The sequence below is a fragment of the Amphiura filiformis genome, unplaced genomic scaffold (genome assembly GCF_039555335.1).
Source record: "Amphiura filiformis unplaced genomic scaffold, Afil_fr2py scaffold_83, whole genome shotgun sequence".
Taxonomy (NCBI): Eukaryota; Metazoa; Echinodermata; class Ophiuroidea; order Amphilepidida; family Amphiuridae; genus Amphiura; species Amphiura filiformis.
The window spans coordinates 66,273-89,053 of NW_027305547.1; the positions used below are offsets into that span (position 1 = coordinate 66,273).

At 39.5% G+C, this 22,781-nt stretch overlaps 1 protein-coding gene across 1 annotated transcript in view; it reads right to left on the reverse strand.

Annotated features, from left to right (window-relative positions):
- The window catches only part of LOC140144806 (meiosis regulator and mRNA stability factor 1-like), a 38,789-nt gene that overhangs the window by 15,716 nt on the left and 292 nt on the right, over positions 1 to 22,781 (reverse strand). Inside the window, exons 2-19 of the mRNA XM_072166614.1 lie at positions 22,394 to 22,749; positions 21,148 to 21,368; positions 19,943 to 20,060; positions 17,499 to 17,665; positions 14,555 to 14,724; positions 14,100 to 14,308; positions 13,240 to 13,515; positions 12,915 to 12,989; positions 12,594 to 12,672; positions 12,288 to 12,403; positions 11,024 to 11,497; positions 10,002 to 10,357; positions 9,067 to 9,323; positions 7,889 to 8,068; positions 6,305 to 6,475; positions 4,073 to 4,288; positions 2,182 to 2,383; positions 871 to 1,101 (exon numbers count right to left, since the gene is read on the reverse strand). Of these exons, the coding sequence (XP_072022715.1) occupies positions 871 to 1,101; positions 2,182 to 2,383; positions 4,073 to 4,288; positions 6,305 to 6,475; positions 7,889 to 8,068; positions 9,067 to 9,323; positions 10,002 to 10,357; positions 11,024 to 11,497; positions 12,288 to 12,403; positions 12,594 to 12,672; positions 12,915 to 12,989; positions 13,240 to 13,515; positions 14,100 to 14,308; positions 14,555 to 14,724; positions 17,499 to 17,665; positions 19,943 to 20,060; positions 21,148 to 21,368; positions 22,394 to 22,749 (3,874 nt within the window). The remainder of the gene's footprint in view (positions 1 to 870; positions 1,102 to 2,181; positions 2,384 to 4,072; positions 4,289 to 6,304; positions 6,476 to 7,888; positions 8,069 to 9,066; positions 9,324 to 10,001; positions 10,358 to 11,023; positions 11,498 to 12,287; positions 12,404 to 12,593; positions 12,673 to 12,914; positions 12,990 to 13,239; positions 13,516 to 14,099; positions 14,309 to 14,554; positions 14,725 to 17,498; positions 17,666 to 19,942; positions 20,061 to 21,147; positions 21,369 to 22,393; positions 22,750 to 22,781) is intronic.

The window sequence follows — 22,781 nt, forward strand, 5'->3', positions numbered from 1 at the left end:
TAGCCAGTCTCACCTACTGTTAGCATTCCTTCAGGGACCTCTATCAGTAAATCTTGTACATCACACACACCATAATCAACAACTTAATGGCCTCTCTCTATTCATTATTCATATAGCCAGTGTTACAGTCTCACCTACTGTTAGCATTCCTTCAGGGACCTCTATCAGTAAATCTTGTACATCACACACACCATAATCAACAACTTAACAACAATGGCCTCTCTCTATTCATTATTCATATAGCCAGTGTTACAGTCTCACTTACTGTTAGCATTCCTTCAGGGACCTCTATCAGTAAATCTTGTACATCACACACACCATAATCAACAACTTAATGGCCTCTCTCTATTCATTATTCATATAGCCAGTGTTACAGTCTCACTTACTGTTAGCATTCCTTCAGGGACCTCTATCAGTTAATCTTGTACATCACACACACCATAATCAACAACTTAATGGCCTCTCTCTATTCATTATTCATATAGCCAGTGTTACAGTCTCACTTACTGTTAGCATTCCTTCAGGGACCTCTATCAGTAAATCTTGTACATCACACACACCATAATCAACAACTTAATGGCCTCTCTCTATTCATTATTCATATAGCCAGTGTTACAGTCTCACCTACTGTTAGCATTCCTTCAGGGACCTCTATCAGTTAATCTTGTACATCACACACACCATAATCAACAACTTAATGGCCTCTCTCTATTCATTATTCATATAGCCAGTGTTACAGTCTCACTTACTGTTAGCATTCCTTCAGGGACCTCTATCAGTAAATCTTGTACATCACACACACCATAATCAACAACTTAATGGCCTCTCTCTATTCATTATTCATATAGCCAGTGTTACAGTTTCACTTACTGTTAGCATTCCTTCAGGGACCTCTATCAGTAAATCTTGTACATCACACACACCATAATCAACAACTTCAAATGGTCTCCCAAATGTCCTGTGATAGGCTGATGAAAACTCCTGCAGGCTGACTTCCTTACTGGCTTGAGACTTGAGAACTTTGAGAAGATCCTGTGAGAAGCGTTTCACTTGAGCACGATGGGTGAGAACTAACAGCTTGTTCTCTGTTGCTCCAAGTATCTGAGTGATAATGATGACATGATATGAGATGTGAGGAAAGAAATAATTAACCAATGGGCTCTACTGCCTTTATTACAGTGCCCCTGATTGGTTAATTGCATATAATCATCTGAGTAGCCAATCAAAATACAGCTTATAGATCATTTTACAATTTTAAGCTTAATCCTGCTTCAGCCCGACTGACTATTTTTACCATATTTCTGATTGGTTCAATACATGATATAGTTCCTCTTTACAACCAATCAAAATAATTCTTACATGCCAAGGTGGAGCAGTTGGGGTTAACATGTAAATCGAGGATTAGAGCTAACAGCTTGCTTTTAAAGTATTTTGTGAAATTGGTGTGATGATTCAAAAATTATACAACAAATTAACTTGCGCATGGCAGAACATTGAAGATTTTATATCTGACAATGCATCTGAATACAGAGTGAATCATAAAAATGTTATCTTCAACGCCTCCCCCCCCCCATTCCTGCTCCTCCTCACCACACCCCTCCGCTCCCTTTACAATACAAGAGATTATATCTTTGCCCACGTTATCCATGTCACACCTGCGGTCCATTTCAATAAACTTTACAAAGCTTTGTAGGTCTCGAAATCATTCGTAAGTTACGACAAGTCACAAGTTCCATTTCACTAATCTTACTTACGAACTGTACCCTTCGTAAGTAATAGGATAGGATAGGAAGCTTTATTTCACCACGGAGGCCCAAATCAACAAAGTTGTTCTTCCTTGGGACCCTTTGTAAAGTTACGTCTAGTATTGGGTATTCGTAACTTTACAAATGGTTACTTGAGTAACGAAGCGTTAAATGTTTAGTAAAATGGACCCCAGAAGTAGTTTTAGAGTTATTCTCAATTTAAGTTTGGTAGTAATGTCAAAAGGCATCCCTGAAATGAGCAAGAGCATTCTGATGCCGCCTTTACACGAGCATAATATTATGCTGTGATTCCGATAACAGAGCACACGTCACTACTAAACTTGCGGAGAGAAGAACTAAGGTATGTGGACTAGGAAATATCAGCTCTAAGTAATAATTCTCCCCCTAAAGTGACAAGGGATGTAAACTTCTTTACCTGAAGTACATGTGAAATAGCTTCAAACAGTTCAACAAGCTTCAAATAGCCATAATCAGCCACACGACACTGGCGTCCAAAATGGTGATGATATGCTGGGATGAACTTGGAGAACGCTAGCCGGCATCTTGGGCTATGCTTGAGAAGTTCTACTGCTTCTTTACTGAATTGGAATAGTTGGGTAGGTAGTAATGGGGTACCACTTCTTGACACTGTGTGAAGAGAATGAATATCAATATTAAAGGCGCAATCAGTGATCCCCACAAAGAACTTGGAGAATGCTAGCCGGCATCTTGGGCTATGCTTGAGAAGTTCTACTGCTTCTTTACTGAATTGGAATAGCTGGGTAGGTAGTAATGGTGTACCACTTCTTGACACTGTGTGAAGAGAATAAATATCAATATTAAAGGTGCAATCAGTGATCCCCACAAAGAACTTGGAGAACGCTAGCCGGCATCTTGGACTGTGCTTGAGAAGTTCTACTGCTTCTTTACTGAATTGGAATAGCTGGGTAGGTAGTAATGGTGTACCACTTCTTGACACTGTGTGAAGAGAATAAATATCAATATTAAAGGTGCAATCAGTGATCCCCACAAAGAACTTGGAGAACGCTAGCCGACATCTTGGACTGTGCTTGAGAAGTTCTACTGCTTCTTTACTGAATTGGAATAGCTGGGTAGGTAGTAATGGTGTACCACTTCTTGACACTGTGTGAAGAGAATAAATATCAATATTAAAGGCGCAATCAGTGATCCCCACAAAGAACTTGGAGAACGCTAGCCGGCATCTTGGACTGTGCTTGAGAAGTTCTACTGCTTCTTTACTGAATTGGAATAGCTGGGTAGGTAGTAATGGTGTACCACTTCTTGACACTGTGTGAAGAGAATAAATATCAATATTAAAGGTGCAATCAGTGATCCCCACAAAGAACTTGGAGAACGCTAGCCGGCATCTTGGACTATGTTTGAGAAGTTCTACTGCTTCTTTACTGAATTGGAATAGCTGGGTAGGTAGTAATGGTGTACCACTTCTTGACACTGTGTGAAGAGAATGAATATCAATATTAAACATTTGAGAACATTCCTGCAATCTTATTGGTTCTTACCCAGCTTTACCCGTGTGATATGACACGATATCACACGGGACAGCGCATGTGCGTCGACGCAATACGCGTACTCACTATTTGGACCAAACGAAGGCACACAGCAACAACGGGACTGATCAATTTTAAGCCATAGGTAATTCCTTGCAAAATGTAGGATTTAATTTGATTAAAATTTGTATGATATTTTTATTTGAATTGAAATTATTTTTGGCGTAAAACAACTCGGCTTTACTTAAAATAATGATGTCGCCTGTGTTATATGAGACAAAAGATGCACTCCAGCAGCTAAAAACAATACCTTTATTCTCGAAATATTAAAGGCGCAATCAGTGATCCCCACAAAGGACTTTTTTTAGGAATGGCTTAAAAGTGAAGGATACGGTGCTTATTGGCAAGAAGGGGAAAAGGGCTGCTGTGTTGCTAAATATGAAGCTCAATTAAATTACGAATGAGTGTCTCAAAATAAAACTAAATAAAAGCGCTGCAATTTGTGATGCGATCAAGCTAAATGAGTCTGATGTCGATCAAAATCATAATTCAGTTTTCAATTTCATGACATGAATCATTCTGCGAGCTTTATTTTGCTGAAATCCCCATCATATTCATAATTACACTAATAATTGGTCATTTTAGTGTTGCTCAGAACAATAAAATACAAAGGAAGTTGAACACTATTGTTGCCTATATCTCAAAATCAACATTCCCGACATTCGACTCATTTTGCTTGATCGCATCACATTTGGCCTTGGCAAAAATCCTCAAAAGTGGCATCTCTGTAATACAAACCCACTCAGACTTGCTTCATACAATTGTATTACATTACCTTGTCCAGTTTCATTCTCTGGGACTGTCCTAGTCTGTGACCAGCATACGGTCTTGAAGCCATCCCTGCTGATACCAACACGCACACCTTGTATACATGTGATAAGATGCTCCAATGGGACGCCCTGCTCCGGGTTGATCACAAATGGACTGAATTCAGCAGTGTAACAGATGGGGAAGCTGCAAAAACGATTTATATTGATTCAATTAAAATGATTGATTGATGTTGACTTGACTGATTAATGTTGATTTGACTGTTGATGGACTCTTGATTGGTTGATTGCTTCCTTGATTGATTGGATTGATTGATTGATAGAATGAAAAGTTATTTATCAATCAATTGATTGATAATTTGATTGATAGAATAATGGTTGGTTGATTTGGTGTTGATTATGTTGTTAATTATACTGCCGATTAGGTCTGGATTGGTTGCTTGCTTCCTTAGCTCACTGACAATGAAAAGACCAACTCAAGATTGCTTGCTTGCTTGCTTGCTTGATTGATTGATTGATTATCATACCTTATAAATGGAATTCTACCATCATGTAGTTGTAGCAATGTATGCACCTGTGCAGAGAATGTCCTAAGTGATATCACAACCAATGGATCTGTATTCCTGGCATACCCATATAAACCCCTGATATCATACCTTATAAATGGAATTCTACCATCATGTAGTTGTAGCAATGTATGCACCTGTGCTGAGAATGTCCTAAGTGATATCACAACCAATGGATCAGTATTCCTGGCATACCCATATAAACCCTGATATCATACCTTATAAATGGAATTCTACCATCATGTAGTTGTAGCAATGTATGCACCTGTGCAGAGAATGTCCTAAGTGATATCACAACCAATGGATCTGTATTCCTGGCATACCCATATAAACCCCTGATATCATACCTTATAAATGGAATTCTACCATCATGTAGTTGTAGCAATGTATGCACCTGTGCAGAGAATGTCCTAAGTGATATCACAACCAATGGATCTGTATTCCTGGCATACCCATATAAACCCCTGATATCATACCTTATAAATGGAATTCTACCATCATGTAGTTGTAGCAATGTATGCACCTGTGCTGAGAATGTCCTAAGTGATATCACAACCAATGGATCAGTATTCCTGGCATACCCATATAAACCCCTGATATCATACCTTATAAATGGAATTCTACCATCATGTAGTTGTAGCAATGTATGCACCTGTGCAGAGAATGTCCTAAGTGATATCACAACCAATGGATCAGTATTCATGGCATACCCATATAAACCCCTGATATCATACCTTATAAATGGAATTCTACCATCATGTAGTTGTAGCAATGTATGCACCTGTGCAGAGAATGTCCTAAGTGATATCACAACCAATGGATCTGTATTCCTGGCATACCCATATAAACCCCTGATATCATACCTTATAAATGGAATTCTACCATCATGTAGTTGTAGCAATGTATGCACCTGTGCAGAGAATGTCCTTAGTGATATCACAACCAATGGATCTGTATTCCTGGCATACCCATATAAACCCCTGATATCATACCTTATAAATGGAATTCTACCATCATGTAGTTGTAGCAATGTATGTACCTGTGCTGAGAATGTCCTAAGTGATATCACAACCAATGGATCAGTATTCCTGGCATACCCATATAAATCCCTGATATCATACCTTATAAATGGAATTCTACCATCATGTAGTTGTAGCAATGTATGCACCTGTGTAGAGAATGTCCTAAGTGATATCACAACCAATGGATCTGTATTCCTGGCATACCCATATAAACCCCTGATATCATACCTTATAAATGGAATTCTACCATCATGTAGTTGTAGCAATGTATGCACCTGTGCTGAGAATGTCCTAAGTGATATCACAACCAATGGATCAGTATTCCTGGCATACCCATATAAACCCCTGATATCATACCTTATAAATGGAATTCTACCATCATGTAGTTGTAGCAATGTATGCACCTGTGCAGAGAATGTCCTTAGTGATATCACAACCAATGGATCTGTATTCCTGGCATACCCATATAAACCCCTGATATCATACCTTATAAATGGAATTCTACCATCATGTAGTTGTAGCAATGTATGCACCTGTGCAGAGAATGTCCTTAGTGATATCACAACCAATGGATCTGTATTCCTGGCATACCCATATAAACCCCTGATATCATACCTTATAAATGGAATTCTACCATCATGTAGTTGTAGCAATGTATGCACCTGTGCAGATAATGTCCTAAGTGATATCACAACCAATGGATCTGTATTCCTGGCATCGATATCTGCTTCTGTGTCAGTGTCATGGATAGAACAGAATTCTTCACATGGCTCAGGAGTTGGATCCCTGCATCAGACACAAAATAGGACATAATGATTAGATTTCACAATGGCATCATTGGCTTATCACACCTCAAGTACTTACACAAGTTGCTAGCATTCCCTCATGATGTATATCAATCTCATTGATTGTCAACAACACTAGCTGCCAGAGAAGTTCAGAGAGTGTACACAGCATAAATATAGAAGTTGGGACATGATTGTTTGATGTATATAGAAGTGGCTTCATTATTTAAAACTAAAGGCAAACTATAGATGATGCTATTTATCCTAAATCATATTTCTTTATTTGCAAGGGGTAGGTGATTAATACTGCCATTGGAACAGCTGGAATAAATGAAACAAGCAACAAGGAAATTTTATAAACATATTTTATCAAACAATAAAAGGAATTATTTGTATTAAAAGCTTGAAAGAGTAATTTCCAGTAATTAAATAGCGCCACCAATGTTGTCATTAATAGATACATTTTATATCCGAAAAAGCTTAAAAATGCTATAAAAGTCAATAATTTTGTAAAAGAGTGGAAATTAAAGTTGAGAATGACTCAAAAGCATCTGTAAACATTAGCATGATATCACTTTTAACTGTTTAAGCCTAAAATTTGGTTGTACATGATGTTTTGTTTAAAAAACTAATAAATGATCCCATCAAACAACCGTGGGGATCCCACAATCATTAATACAACAGATCTGATTGGCCAGTTACGTGTCAAAGCTGTGTTTAGCACCGGGTTCAGCACTCATGAAGTGTCACAAAAGGAACACAAAACCCTGCCTATGTTGCTTATTACTCCCCATTCAAGAAAAATACAGCACTAATTTTTTCGAAAGAAAGAAGTATTATCCTGTTTTGCCAAATGAAACATATGTAGCTAAATCCCAATCTTTTAATTAGTCAAAACGTCAAATTTAAATATTTTTGCAAGTTAAGGGAAAATTGCATGTTTTGAATGCTTAGACTTGTATCATCTTAGAATTAGTGACTACAATTGTAAGAAACATACAGCAGTAGTGCCTGAAGGTCATATCTGTTCAAAATAATCCTCGAAACACTGGAAATCTTTTAAACACATGGTTTTATCTTATAATCAAAGACAAAATTAATAAGACTAGTTTGCGTCTGACGTCAGATCAAAGGCATGATGTAATTGGTTACTGACCTGTGCAGTACAGCATTTTCGGTCTGGTTGACAGGAAGTCATAAGCAAACTAGTCTTTTTTAATTTGTCTCAAATTTATATCTGCCGATTTTTGCCATAGAGTTGTGTATTCTCACGTATGAGGTCTTTATGATCAAAGCTACAAGGTCCTATCCTCATTCTTGCACATCTCAAAATAGCAAACTTGGAAACAGGACTATGCTAACCGACTTGCTTGCCTACATTGGAATCACATATGGGAAACAACAAACTACTTACTTCGGAGGCATAAATGGTACAGGTGACTGTCTACTTGCAGGTGAATTATATCCAGATGAATTGGGTGTACTAGCACGACTGCTCGTTGTTAGACATACTAGCTTGCCTACGTTGGAATCACGTATGGTGACAGTGTCATTGATTTGATACAGGTCGGCGACATACAACTGCTGCTGGTATCTGTTGAAAGTAAACAAATTGTGATAAATGAAATATATGTCAATATGCTCAAATTCAATAATGTAACATTATCGTATATTTTCCACCTTCTCATTGTTATCAATACCAGGAACTGCCTTTTGAGGAAAGTGAGAGCAATCACTCTCTACTGCTCTCCTTAAATCTGATATAGGAGAGTGATTTTTAGCTCTCCTTAGTTGACCATTCTCTCCTTGTAAATGCTCTAAACAACTCTCCTTGAAGGCTCCAGAAGAGCTATTTAATGCTCTCCTGCAAATTCCAAAAATACATGGATCCTGGGTTTCTCTACCAGAAATTAGTTTGACCACAATTCCACCCCCCTTCCCTATGTAATAGGCATATTGCATAACAATCGATACAGCTCAGAGGATAGATAAGCTATTTTCTTTATTATACAATAAGCTTCTTGCATTGTGGAAAGGAATTTCGGTCAAGCTGACATCCAGTAGAGAAACCCAGGATCTATGTATACATCTCTCTTGATGTAATTACCAGGGTTGTAGCCAGCCCAAGTTGAGCGCTGGCTAATTTACTATCCAGAAAGCACCTGACTGGGACATGTTATAGTCTGTATACTTTTCTCGAGTCAGTAATTTAGATATTATTTTTTTTGTATCTTTAAATGTAATGATGAGAAGTATATAAAGGTAGACACTTTCAGAAAGAAATGATGCAAGGAATCCAACTAGAATAACAGATTCCTGAAAAAATTAACAGTTTTTGAGAAAATCTCAAAATTTGATTTTACTTTACTGACTCGAGGAAGGTATACGGACTATAGTACACCACCTATTGACAAAGCTGGTTTACCCACAAAAAATAATGGCCACCATGTCAATCGAGTAAATGTTATGTAGACTAAATCCATCAGTTGTATACACTGTGCATGTATTCGTGTTATTCTTGTAGTGACTACAGAAACTGAAGTTCAGTGTGAAGGGTATTCCAAACTTATTCCGGTTATTCTTGTTACAAACCTTGTTTCAAAGGCAGCTTTAAACTTATACAATGGAAGACACATGCCAGGGATCTCCTGCAGCATAGGTATGATCATCAGTCTCAGTTTGTCGGCGTTAGAGTCACTTCTGGGCAGCACAATTACATGTAGTAATCTGGATCCTATCTGACGTCGGTTAACATTGCCTAAGACACGTATGGCATCGGACATTGAGGCTACTCGCACCACGGCTTGGCACTGACCACTATATTGCTCTCCAAATATGAGATGCAGCACCTATGTGGGAAAACATAATTAGAGAATAAAAGATAGAATATTGTCTTTTGCCTATCCAATTTCACGTCATAATGGATGGTCTGGCCAATATTTTGACCAGGTTTTTGTAGGATAACTCAATAACGATAGGTCGTAAGTAGCACAAACTATACATTTGTTTAAATCCTTGTTATCAGATAAGTAATTTGATATATCTTTCGAAGCATTTTAACTTTTTTACTCCTGTGTGACCTTTTGTGACCTCTATTGAAAAATGTACCCACAATAGAGAGTTCCCGTGTTTTGGGTTACCTATGTGGGAAGACATAATTAGGGAATACCAACACTCGCGCAATAATTAGCAAATGTTATTTTGTAGAATGTAGCACCAATAGGGTCATTGACCAAATCAAAGGAATGAGGAATACGGCGGTGCGAATCACGTTATAAACACTATTGTAGTCCGTTCCGCTTGAAAACACAGGAACTCTCTATTGGAGTCCACTAGCTCCCTAGCAGTGATCTAGAGGGTCTATACTAACACCTCATGGTATCAAAGATTGGTTGACATTTTTCAAAACCCCTTGCTCATAGACTAATCCCATCCATCTTCCAAAATTGTTTTTTGCATTATAATCATGACTCATAAATTGACATGGCAAATACAACAGTATAATGACAGGATTTTCTAATACACACCTTACAGTGATCGCTCAAAACGGCCACAAGATGGCGCTTTAAGTCTTTCCTCGGCATCTGATGATCCAAATTGGTGATGAGTAACTCCACGCCTTGCTGCGCCGGATCCTGATCCTGATATGGCACATACTGCCAGCCTTTTGGTTTACAATTAGCAAGCATAGGTGATGGCACCCTGTATTGACCCCTCAGAGGAGGTGACTCAACTCCATCACCCCTATTCCACATGGATTGACCCGCTACTGGTGGTGTGAGTCTTTGTACTTGTGGAATGGGTTTGAATGTACCATGTTGGTTGGAGGGGTAACCTCTCAGTTGACCAGCAGGAATGGGAGGGGAAGCTCTTGGAGCATCTCCTGTGATAAAAAGAAAACATTTACAAATACACTAAGAGCTGATCAAAGAAAGATTTAATTTTTCTTAACTTGTGGAAAAATTATATCTTTCTTTGTAATGGCCAGCACATGTAAACAACTGCAGGTTGAAGAAAAGAAACATGTGCTCTTGGCCAGAGTCAAATTGGTTACCTTTGAATCTCTAGACCGACACTTTGACCACAAAGCCACAGATACTGAGTGAACATTGGAATGCTAAAAGTTCCAAGCTACTGCCATACAAAAAGATAATATATTTCTATTTTTTTTTCAAATCTTTTCCAATTTGGTTTTAATTACATGTACCGAATATTGTTACATATCAGAATCAAGCTGTCACCATATGTGACCCCTCGGCACAACTGAGCCCTGAAGTCGCCAATCATCATTTTTGAGATATTCAACCAAAATATTCTGCTTGAAATTAGCTTTAAAATGATGTATATCATGTCTATAGTACTTGAGATTTAAGTAGTGAAAAATCAATAAAACAGTCAATAAATCCTTTGTTTCCTATTGTTTATTGTCAAGTTCGATGGAGCATATCTCAATAGTGGCACTGGCGACATCCGGGCTCAGTTGTGCCGAGGGGTCACATATATCAATCCCCATTCACAAGTCCTCAGATAAATAAACAAGATATCCTACCCGTAGCTCTGAGCAGTCCAGTTGCCTTCAATGCCTGTCTCCAATACATGCTCACTTCTGAATCACTCTGTCTATCATCTTCTGAGCTCCTCGCTGAAAAATGCCCTCTATTGGTTCTTGAATCATCACCAATCACAACAATTTCCGGCGATGCTCTCTGGGTGGTCGACTCAAGAGGTTTAAATGCTGCAGCGAGTCTGTTACCAGCTAGTGATGGAGTGTATACCGATTGAGCATTTGAAGGCATCCCAGAAAATGCAGTGGTAGCCTGGTTCCCAGTCTCTTTGTTAGTCCCATACATGTGTTGAGTGCCTATAGGGGATTGGGTTCGCGATTGTGGCTGCGATTGGGTCCTGGATGGAGGTCTTGATGAAGGTCTAGGTGCTGGTGGGAAGAAGTAATTATACTGATTGGAAGATGTGGCTGCTGTGCTTCGAGGTGTGCCTATTGGAGATTGATGTTCACGAGGAGTACCTGTGATCACAGACATGAAATAAAGAAGTTAGAAAGAATTACTGCTTATATTCAATCTTTGTTTTAGTACTTCTTAGTGCTAGTGTTAAAAATTAAAACATTGTTTTGACTTTCATGATAGGATTTTATTAGAACAAAATCATGACCTGAAAGTCAAATTACATTTTACAAAAGAAAAATCACCAAAGAACAAAAACAAGGTAATATATTGAATTCATAAATACATACTTTGAATCTGTTTACTATGGCTTGCAGAGTGCCCCTAGTGTTCCAATACAGGAAAATACTGTACCCACAACCTGCCTACCTACATGTAGTATTACGAATTGGTCTTTACCACCCAGCTGTTGATTGATGTTAACTGGTATGCTTTGACTTAATCTATGGTTTTCTGATGGGCAAGAGGTAGCTGACTGAACATAAGCAATAGATCTGCACACATACCCCCCCCCCACCCACACACACACACAGCCCTACCTATTGGAGATTAAACTTCACCACCCAGCTGATTGATGTTAACTGGTATGCCTGGACCTAACCCAGGTTGTTCTGATGGGTGGGTGGTAGGTGACTGAAGATTTGCTATAGGTCTGCACACATACCCACCCCCAAACACACCAGTTACCTACCTATTGGAGACTGAGTTTTACCACCCAGCTGCTGACCCATGTTAACTGGTATGCCTGGACCCAACCCAGGTTGTTCTGATGGGTGGGTAGTAGGTGATTGAAAGTTAGCAATAGCTCTGCACACATACCCTCCCCACCCCCCACACACACCAGTCACCTACCTATTGGAGACTGGGTTTTACCACCCAGCTGCTGACCCATGTTAACTGGTATGCCTGGACCTAACCCAGGTTGTTCTGATGGGTGGGTAGTAGGTGATTGGAGATTGGCTATAGTTCTGCACACATACCCACCCCCAAACACACCAGTCACCTACCTATTGGAGACTGGGTTTTACCACCCAGCTGCTGACCCATGTTAACTGGTATACCTGGACCTAACCCTGGTTGTTCTGATGGGTGGGTAGTAGGTGATTGGAGATTGGCAATAGGTCTGCACACATACCCACCCCCAAACACACCAGTTACCTACCTATTGGAGACTGGGTTTTACCACCCAGCTGCTGACCCATGTTAACAGGTATACCTGGACCTAACCCAGGTTGTTCTGATGGGTGGGTAGTAGGTGATTGGAGATTGGCAATAGGTCTGCACACATACCCTCCCCACCCCCCACACACACCAGTCACCTACCTATTGGAGACTGGGTTTTACCACCCAGCTGCTGCCCCATGTTAACTGGTATACCTGGACCTAACCCTGGTTGTTCTGATGGGTGGGTAGTAGGTGATTGGAGATTGGCAATAGGTCTGCACACATACCCATCTCGGTGGCACACCAGTTACCTACCTATTGGAGACTGGGTTTTACCACCCAGCTGCTGACCCATGTTAACAGGTATACCTGGACCTAACCCAGGTTGTTCTGATGGGTGGGTAGTAGGTGATTGGAGATTGGCAATAGGTCTGCACACATACCCTCCCCACCCCCACACACACCAGTCACCTACCTATTGGAGACTGGGTTTTACCACCCAGCTGCTGACCCATGTTAACTGGTATGCCTGGACCTAACCCTGGTTGTTCTGATGGGTGGGTAGTAGGTGATTGGAGATTTGCAATAGCTCTGCACACATACCCTCCCCACCCTCCCCCCTCCCACACTGGTCACCTACCTATTGGAGACTGGGTTTTACCACCCAGCTGCTGACCCATGTTAACTGGTATGCCTGGACCTAACCCAGGTTGTTCTGATGGGTGGGTGGTAGGTGATTGGAGATTGGCAATAGGTCTGCTAAAGTCTTGCTGATTAAGCTGCTTGATAGCTTGTTGCAATATCTGAGATGGCTGATATTGCTGAGATGTTTGAGTTCCCCCACCAGAGGGCGCTGTGACTGGTGGTAATGGTAGTCTAAATGGTGGAAGCTGCATGGGTAAGGTTTGGGCTTTTTCTATGAGATAAAAGAAAATAACATTATAATAAGTGAAGGCATTGCATCTCATTAGAATTGTAACAAAACCTCCATGTTTGAATACATTGTATCACAAATTGAGCTTTTGCCATACAGGCTGATGGCCTTAACAAAAGTGAGTGATCTGGGGTTTGGATTTTCAGCAGTGGATCATATAACTAATGACTAACAATCATGGTTGATTGTTTTGCCCCCTCTTGCATAAAAAATAAGCCATCTTATGATCTACTTGCCATGATTACCAGTTTCCTCATCAGCTGAGCTCTTACATGACTGACTATCTCCTTGAGATTCCTCCCCTTGTCTTTGTTGATGTGGATTTGAGCTTGAATCCCTTCTAGGGCTTCTATTAGTCCTACCTACTGCATTGATGAAAGACGAAGGCTTGTATACCAACTTACCATGATTACCATAGTACTCATCAGCTGAGCTCTTATCTCCCTGAGAGTCCATCCTTTGTCTCTGTTGATGTGAACTAGAGCTTGAATCTCTTCTAGGGCTACTATTACTCCTGCCTACTGAGGGTGCATTGATGATAGACACAGGCTTGTATACCAACTTACCGTGATTTACAGAGTACTCATCAGCTGAGCTCTTATCTCCCTGAGAGTCCATCCTTTGTCTCTGTTGATGTGGACTAGAGCTTGAATCTCTTCTCGGGCTTCTGTTAGTCCTGCCTACTGCATTGATGATAGACGAAGGCTTGTTCTTGGGGAATGAGATGCTGATTTTATTGCCGAATACTTTCTCACCTTCTAGCCGCTTTTTGGCTCTATCGGATAAAATTGAAATGGAAAATTTGATGTGAATGATATTATCACACTACACAATTTTGAAATGTTTGGCGTGCCTACGTGGTTTCGGACACAGCGTTGTTAAAGGGTAATAAATGACGGTGAATATCAGTAAGTGAGTGAAAACAAGATTTGTTGTCTGGGTTGCCAGAATATATTTGCTATAATGACCTACTTTAATGGCTGGGAAATCCCCTCACAAGTTTACTTGTGAATATACTTACCTTAATGCACTCTCTGCATTGGGGAACTTGATAATAGCATTGTTATTGGAGTTGTGTATGACTTTCCCTCCACAGTTTTCAGACAGTTGACGGAGTCTATTGCGTACATGGTGAGGATCCTTCTTAGGAGGTAGATTGTGAACTACTAAAGTATTGCTTTCTATGGCAGCCTGGAGAGAAAGAAAGTAACAAATATACATGGTGAGGATCCTTCTTAGGAGGTAGATTGTGAACTACTAAAGTATTGCTTTCGATGGCAGCCTGGAGAGAAAGAAAGTAACAAATATACATGGTGAGGATCCTTCCTGGAAGATAGATTCGCCTTTTCAGTTTAGCCTGAAAGCCTTTGCAATCAAAACAAAGAATATGAGGGTCATTCAAAAAGTTCTGCCTCAATCCTTATACCTCTGCTTCTGAAAATAGTAGCCCCTTGATACTTTCCATTATTATAACCCAGGGATTATCTAGCCTTTTATCAAATTTGGTTCGATCTCTTTTTTATTCATTCCTTACAGGTTGAGGAAAAATGAAATTGGGATTCAGTGCATCAATAATGGTGAACATTTGTACAGATACCTACAAAGACATTAGTAGAAGTAGCCATATCATATTATATAACTCATACATAAATTCTAGACAGTTCATTGGTTACCACTACGTATGAATATCCACTTGAATATCCACTCGTATAGTTCATTGGTTGATTACCATTTATCATTTTTACCATCAGCCTCTCTGTGTGATAGTTGTTACCATCAAAGTGCTGCGCCGTAGTGTGCCTGCGCCAAGCCGTGCGCCGACTCTTAGACTCGCAGATTTAGTTATGGGGTGGACCCCAAAATGTGAAGTATATCACGGCAAAACATGGTGGTATGTTGATGAAAAAATGTATTTCCTACCTTAAATAGTATTTTAGTAATAGAATTTATGTACAAGTGATATAAAACAAATATTAACTGTCTTAAATTTGTGTAATGGTTGAAATATAATAACTCGGTGAAAGATGTATTGTTCCATTCCACTTGCCGTTCCGGCTCGTGGAATGGAACAATCCATCTTTCACCTCGTGATTATATTTCGACCATCACACTCACAGACAGTTAATATTTGTATACTATTTGTCACTTACGACATAAAAAAACATTAAAAATTGTTTTAAATTACATTTGAAAGCTGAAGCAATATTTACCTTAGCTGGTGATCTAAATGGCAAGTCTGCAACCAACTCATGATAATGTAGAGATTCATTAGCACATGTCCTCAAAGCTTCAGAAGCTTCCTGGCCATGAACTAATATCACATAGATTCCATTATAGTGACTTACCTTAGCTGGTGATCTAAATGGCAAGTCTGCAACCAACTCATGATAACGTAGAGATTCATTAGCACATGTCCTCAAAGCTTCAGAAGCTTCCTGGCCATGAACTAATATCACATAGATTCCATTATAGTGACTTACCTTAGCTGGTGATCTAAATGGCAAGTCTGCAACCAACTCATGATAATGTAGAGATTCATTAGCACATGTCCTTAAAGCTTCAGAAGCTTCCTGGCCATGAACTAATATCACATAGATTCCATTATGGTGACTTACCTTAGCTGGTGATCTAAATGGCAAGTCTGCAACCAACTCATGATAACGTAGAGATTCATTAGCACATGTCCTCAAAGCTTCAGAAGCTTCCTGGCCATGAACTAATATCACATAGATTCCATTATAGTGACTTACCTTAGCTGGTGATCTAAATGGCAAGTCTGCAACCAACTCATGATAACGTAGAGATTCATTAGCACATGTCCTCAAAGCTTCAGAAGCTTCCTGGCCATGAACTAATATCACATAGATTCCATTATAGTGACTTACCTTAGCTGGTGATCTAAATGGCAAGTCTGCAACCAACTCATGATAACGTAGAGATTCATTAGCACATGTCCTTAAAGCTTCAGAAGCTTCCTGGCCATGAACTAATATCACATAGATTCCATTATGGTGACTTACCTTAGCTGGTGATCTAAATGGCAAGTCTGCAACCAACTCATGATAACGTAGAGATTCATTAGCACATGTCCTCAAAGCTTCAGAAGCTTCCTGGCCATGAACTAATATCACATAGATTCCATTATGGTGACTTACCTTAGCTGGTGATCTAAATGGCAAGTCTGCAACCAACTCATGATAACGTAGAGATTCATTGGCACATGTCCTCAAAGCTTCAGAAGCTTCCTGGCCATGAACTAATATCACATAGATGCCATTATGGTGACTTACCTTAGCTGGTGATCTAAATGGCAAATCTGCAACCAACTCATGATAACGTAGTGATTCATTAGCACATGTCCTTAAAGCTTCAGAAGCTTCCTGGCCATGAACTAATATCACATAGATTCCATTATAGTGACTTACCTTAGCTGGTGATCTAAATGGCAAATCTGCAACCAACTCATGATAACATAGAGATTCATTAGCACATGTCCTTAAAGCTTCAGAAGCTTCCTGGCCATGAACTAATATCACATAGATTCCATTATAGTGACTTACCTTAGATGGTGATCTAAATGGCAAGTCTGCAACCAACTCATGATAACGTAGAGATTCATTGGCACATGTCCTCAAAGCTTCAGAAGCTTCCTGGCCATGAACTAATATCACATAGATGCCATTATGGTGACTTACCTTAGCTGGTGATCTAAATGGCAAGTCTGCAACCAACTCATGATAACATAGAGATTCATTAGCACATGTCCTTAAAGCTTCAGAAGCTTCCTGGCCATGAACTAATATCACATAGATTCCATTATAGTGACTTACCTTAGCTGGTGATCTAAATGGCAAGTCTGCAACCAACTCATGATAACGTAGAGATTCATTAGCACATGTCCTTAAAGCTTCAGAAGCTTCCTGGCCATGAACTAATATCACATAGATTCCATTATAGTGACTTACCTTAGCTGGTGATCTAAATGGCAAGTCTGCAACCAACTCATGATAACGTAAAGATTCATTGGCACATGTCCTCAAAGCTTCAGAAGCTTCCTGGCCATGAACTAATATCACATAGATTCCATTGCGGTGGCGCAGGTCAGAGAGGTTGCCAGCAAAGTTAACGTCACCTGTTGCCAAAATGGAAAAAAAAATATTAATATATCAATAACTCTCACATGTACCTAATAGGTCACTCACTATCACATTATACACACATCCACACAAAATGTAACCACCTGCATACAGACAAAAATACAGACTTCGATTCTGTACAGTCCACCCTCTTTTATCCAGCCATGATAGGACCAAGCATTCACCGGATTTAGTAAAAAATCGGAGGCAAAAACGATGTCACTTTTGGGAGGTGAAGAAATCTCAACTTCCGAACAATGTTGCTTGACAGGTGAATGCATCAACCAATCACTTCCTATCAACTGGGTCTATTACTTTATATTAACTTAAGGGGGTACTACACCCCTGCCCAATTTGGTGCCTATTTTGGCATGTTTCTAAAAAATTATAGCGCATTGAGGACAAGTAAGATATGTATATTATAGGGGCAAGGACTACAACTACTGCACTGGAAATTTTATTTCAGCACAGACAACAGTTGTGGAGTTACGGTCCAAAATGAGGGAAAACCAATATTTGATCAATAAATCAATAACTACTTGCTTTGAGTTGCTGAATTTTCAGTACAGTAGTTGTAGTCCTTGCCCCTATAATATACATATCTTACTTGTCACCAATGTGCTATAATTTTTGAGAAAAATGCAAAAATAGGCACAAAATTGGCCAGGGGTGTAGTACCCCTTAATATCAGCTAGATAGGATAGTTGAGGTTGGACTTAGAGACCGAAATTCTCCGTTTTGTAAATGCTAAATTCTGAGTTGTTTTCCGTTTTCTAAAGATAACCATACAAATTAACCCACTCTAGGGAAACGGAGAACTTCGGGCTCTGAATTGGACTGTATTTATAGTTATCATCAAGGTTCTTCATGGTCTGCCAATTAGGGGCTGTTTAAAGTGTAAATACAGAAGTGGGGTTCTAGTTGGTTAATTGAATCATGTCACCATCATATCGGCACTTCATTCGCTGATCAAGCTGCATGGCATCATATGACCCAGTTCTTTTTACGCGATAATCAGGAAGAACAGTAAGACACTGCTGAAGTACCTTGCCAAATACTATATTAAGGTTGGTCTGAACCATGGCATGTTTTAAAAATGGCGAATTCCAGTTTTAGTTTTTGTACTTAAAGTTTGAACTGAAAAATTTTAGGTTTTTAATTTTTTTTACCAAATTCCTATCATTTTTAAATAATGGTATTTCACCCTTTTCCATCTGAAATCGTTCACATGGTCAAGGGCGGGAAATCTTGACTCACTATTAACACGCGTGCGTTTCACCCTGCCTAGCTGTATCTCGCGCTAGACTTCAAAACAACTTCTCTGACCGAAGACATGGCTGGCCGGGAAATTCATAGGGCTTGATGAACAATATTCCCCTTTTTTATGGAAAATATTGCTTGGATTTTCGTAAAACGTGCACGGAAGTTGTATCTTAATTACAACTACGAGCTGCGTGAATTGCAGGAATCAAGATGATCACATTTGAAAACAAGCGTTGTTTGATTGCTGTCCACTGCCACTTTTGATACAAAACGGCAACGTGTTCATTTTCGTGTGTGTTTTCAATTTTTCGTACAAGCTAACAGATTCATTATACAAAAATAAAGGTAAGATTTTGATCTTATCGTGTACAGCTCCTTTTCCTCTAGGAGCAATTTTTTCATTTTTTTAAATTTCCGTTAAAAAAACAAAAATTTACACCTGAAATTAGCAGGGGTGTGAGAGGCCACAAACCAAAAACGAGGAAAAATGCTGAAAACAGCGTAAAATCGGGGTAAAAATGCCAAATATGGGCTGATAATAAAAGAAATAGGCGTAAATTTTGGCAAAAAAAAACGAGGAAATCAGCTGAAAAGAGGAACTCTCACATCCCTGAATTAGGCTGAAACTGTCAAATTTCCACCATTTTTATCGAATATTTCTAAAAGATGGTCAAAATTTTAAAAAATTCAAAAAACAGATCCTAGATTTTCATACCTAGTTTTTGAAAATCAATAAGAAAAATTTTTTACTGAAAAAATAATTAGTTACGGTGTACGTAAATTTTTGGGTCAAAATCACGCTTTTGGATGATTTTCTCCAAAAGTAAGCATTTTTACATAAATCTGACGTCACCGTTGGATTTGTCAGGTCATTTCCATTCTATATATGTATACTTTTATACACTTTAGATCAACAATTTAGAAGTTACAAGACCAAAACGTTTTTCATAATTCCATGGTTCAGACCAACCTTAATGCATACGGTACTTAATGAAAATCCCCTTCCTTACCTGATATAAGTACTACAGTGGCTGGAGGATTGTGGGTATCAGCAAACCTTCTTAGACTCTGACGCAGCTTATCATCGGCAGCATTTTTGGCAGTGGCATTGATGTGAGCAACTGTCACCTGCAAATACAAATTGAAAATATTTCACTGAGGTATACATGTAAGTGTGTTAGTGTCACAGACCAGATGGGGAAGTCCTCTTTTGGTCTACATGCATGCACTAGCGTACTCGCCTTTTCACCACAGGATCATGGGGTAGAGGCCTGGTAGGACCAAGTGACTCAAAGATAGTGCAGGATAGTGAGGATACTTCATTGAATTTACCCCTAATGGCAGGGTGGTTTTGTGACAAAATTACAAACTAAGTCTAAGATCAGTAAAACCAAGATAGGAAATTCCATGTGTGTGAACCCCTGAGAATAATTGAATAGGATGACACCCACAGAGTATTGATTATCACTCATGTGAGCATACAGCGCATTGCCAACATGTCCATTTTGTCATGCTTGCATGCTTGCCTGGACGCATGGACAACAGATAGTGCTCTTATTACACATGTAGTTGTAGATTACCACAACCAAAACTGGCCGATGTTGGCAGAATATATTATCAAACCTCATAAATATTCATGAGCACATCATGCTACTTTATTGGTCGATCACAAACGACATAGCTTATTTCCCTATGTGATAGATTCCTTATTTCAATACAACCTCATTCCCATAGTCAAAGTTTAGTGTTATAAGTAAATACTACATTGTTTAATGGGAAATAGGGAAAGTAATTTTTTATAGGTACTGGTTTTGTGCCTATATTTATCTATCAGCTATCCCTCTCCAGGTCTGGTGATAGGCCTGTAGTCAGTACCTCTGGAAAAATAGTTTGCTCCATTTCCCCTCTAACAATGTAGTGTCCGGTAAAGAAACATCTCATGGCACACACCACCTGGTATTTGTATACTAAAGTTGGTTTTTTTAAACTTCCGTGGTCCGGGTACGCGCTGGTGAATTGCGATCGCGTAGAAGTGACAAGGTCGCCTACTACGGGCCGCGCCGAAGACCAATGGAGTCAGCCGGCTTGTTGTCAAGTGCGTTGATCAGCCAATCACTTGAATCAGCGTGATTGTTTATTGCTTTTGCATTTACGCTCGTGTACGCGATACGCACAGGCACGACCACGGAAGTTTTAAGAAAACAACTTTACTAACCTGAGCATCATTTAATTCCTGTATAACAACTGGGCTCTCCTTACTGATATCACACACACACATAAACTCAGCCTCTCTGTGTCCGGTAAAGAAGCGATCTCGGATCCTCTGAGCCACACTCAGAGCAGACTTCCCTCGTGGTACTGCACAGTTTTCTATATCCCAGAATACTCCAATAGGCGGAGGATTGTCTAAACTTGAGCTGGAGTTGTTCTTATCATCTGTATTGAAAGAAATTGATGTGGAATATATGTGAGCATAGATGATGAGACTTGTCAATTATCACAGAATATTTGGGAAGGTTCATTGAAATTGATCTTATCTATTTTCAAATTAAATTGACAAGGCATGTATGCATATAGCACAGACGAGAAAGAAACAGACCGTGTGCAATCAGTCAAAGTCCCTGTGTATTGTATGATGCAAGTTCTCGCATATTTTCATGAGGGCCGATTGTTCTATCATGCCATGTCTAACAATCACGCCAGCGCTGCGTGCCTTAGAGCATTGCGTGCTTTCGCAATTATGCGATAGACCGTGAAAATATGTGGTAATTGCGTAGCAGTCTCGCCTGTCGCATTTCATGGAACAATCGGCCCTCATTATCGGGTGATACTAAGACTTTGACTGATTGCATGCGGTCTGTTTCTTTCTCGTCTGTGGAATATAGATAAAGGGCTTATCAATTAATCACAGAGAAACACTGCTAAGGAGGACTCTGTAACCTACGGCTGGAATTGGTCTATTTTTGTAAAGAACTGACAAGGAAAATATTAACTAAGATTTGTTTTGAGGCTTAATCATATTCTAAAAGTTGGTCCTCAATGGTAGAACTGGTATTTCTGTTTCAAAAACAAAAACATTTAGTCATAATGTTAAGAAGCGACAAGGATTATGGTGGCAAAATTGCACACCAGACGGGGAAGTCCTCTTTTGGTCTACATGTATGCATTAGCGTGTTTGCCTTTTCACCACAGGATCGTGGGGTAGAGGCCTCGCAGGACCAAGTGACTCGAAGATAGCCCAGGATACTTTCAACAAATTTATACCTAATGGCTGGGCGGTTTGTGACAAATTACAAGCTAAGTCTAAGATCAGTAAAACCAAGATAGGACATAATATATATATATGGACAGTTGCTTTTAGGCATGACAGGCTACTTTTGAAGGCAGCCTGCTCTGTGAACTCTTTGCTTTTTTGCTGAATTTTACACACCAAGTATCAGGATCCGGAATCACATACATACCTTTGGTTAAAATGCAACTCTTATCTGGACTTTGGTACAGGTGAATTGCACTAATAGATGATAACATACTCTCATCTAAACCAGATGCTCTAGCCTGCTGCTGTAATGGACTACTGCTACATACTGTGTTTGATGATCTATTAGCACCGTTGGGACGGATGGGACTACTGCATATGTTAACACCTGTTGGCGCTATTCCTTGATGTAAAGTATTACCACATATGACAGCACTACGACATGGACTTATACCACTGCATACAGACGGAGGGTGGATAGTATGGCGTAAGGGACTTGTGTTTGGACAAATGGAATGTGTGGCAACCTGTTGAAGGCATTGGTGTCCAATACGCTGTGGGCTGGGGAGGAAAGAACACAAAATGTAATCATT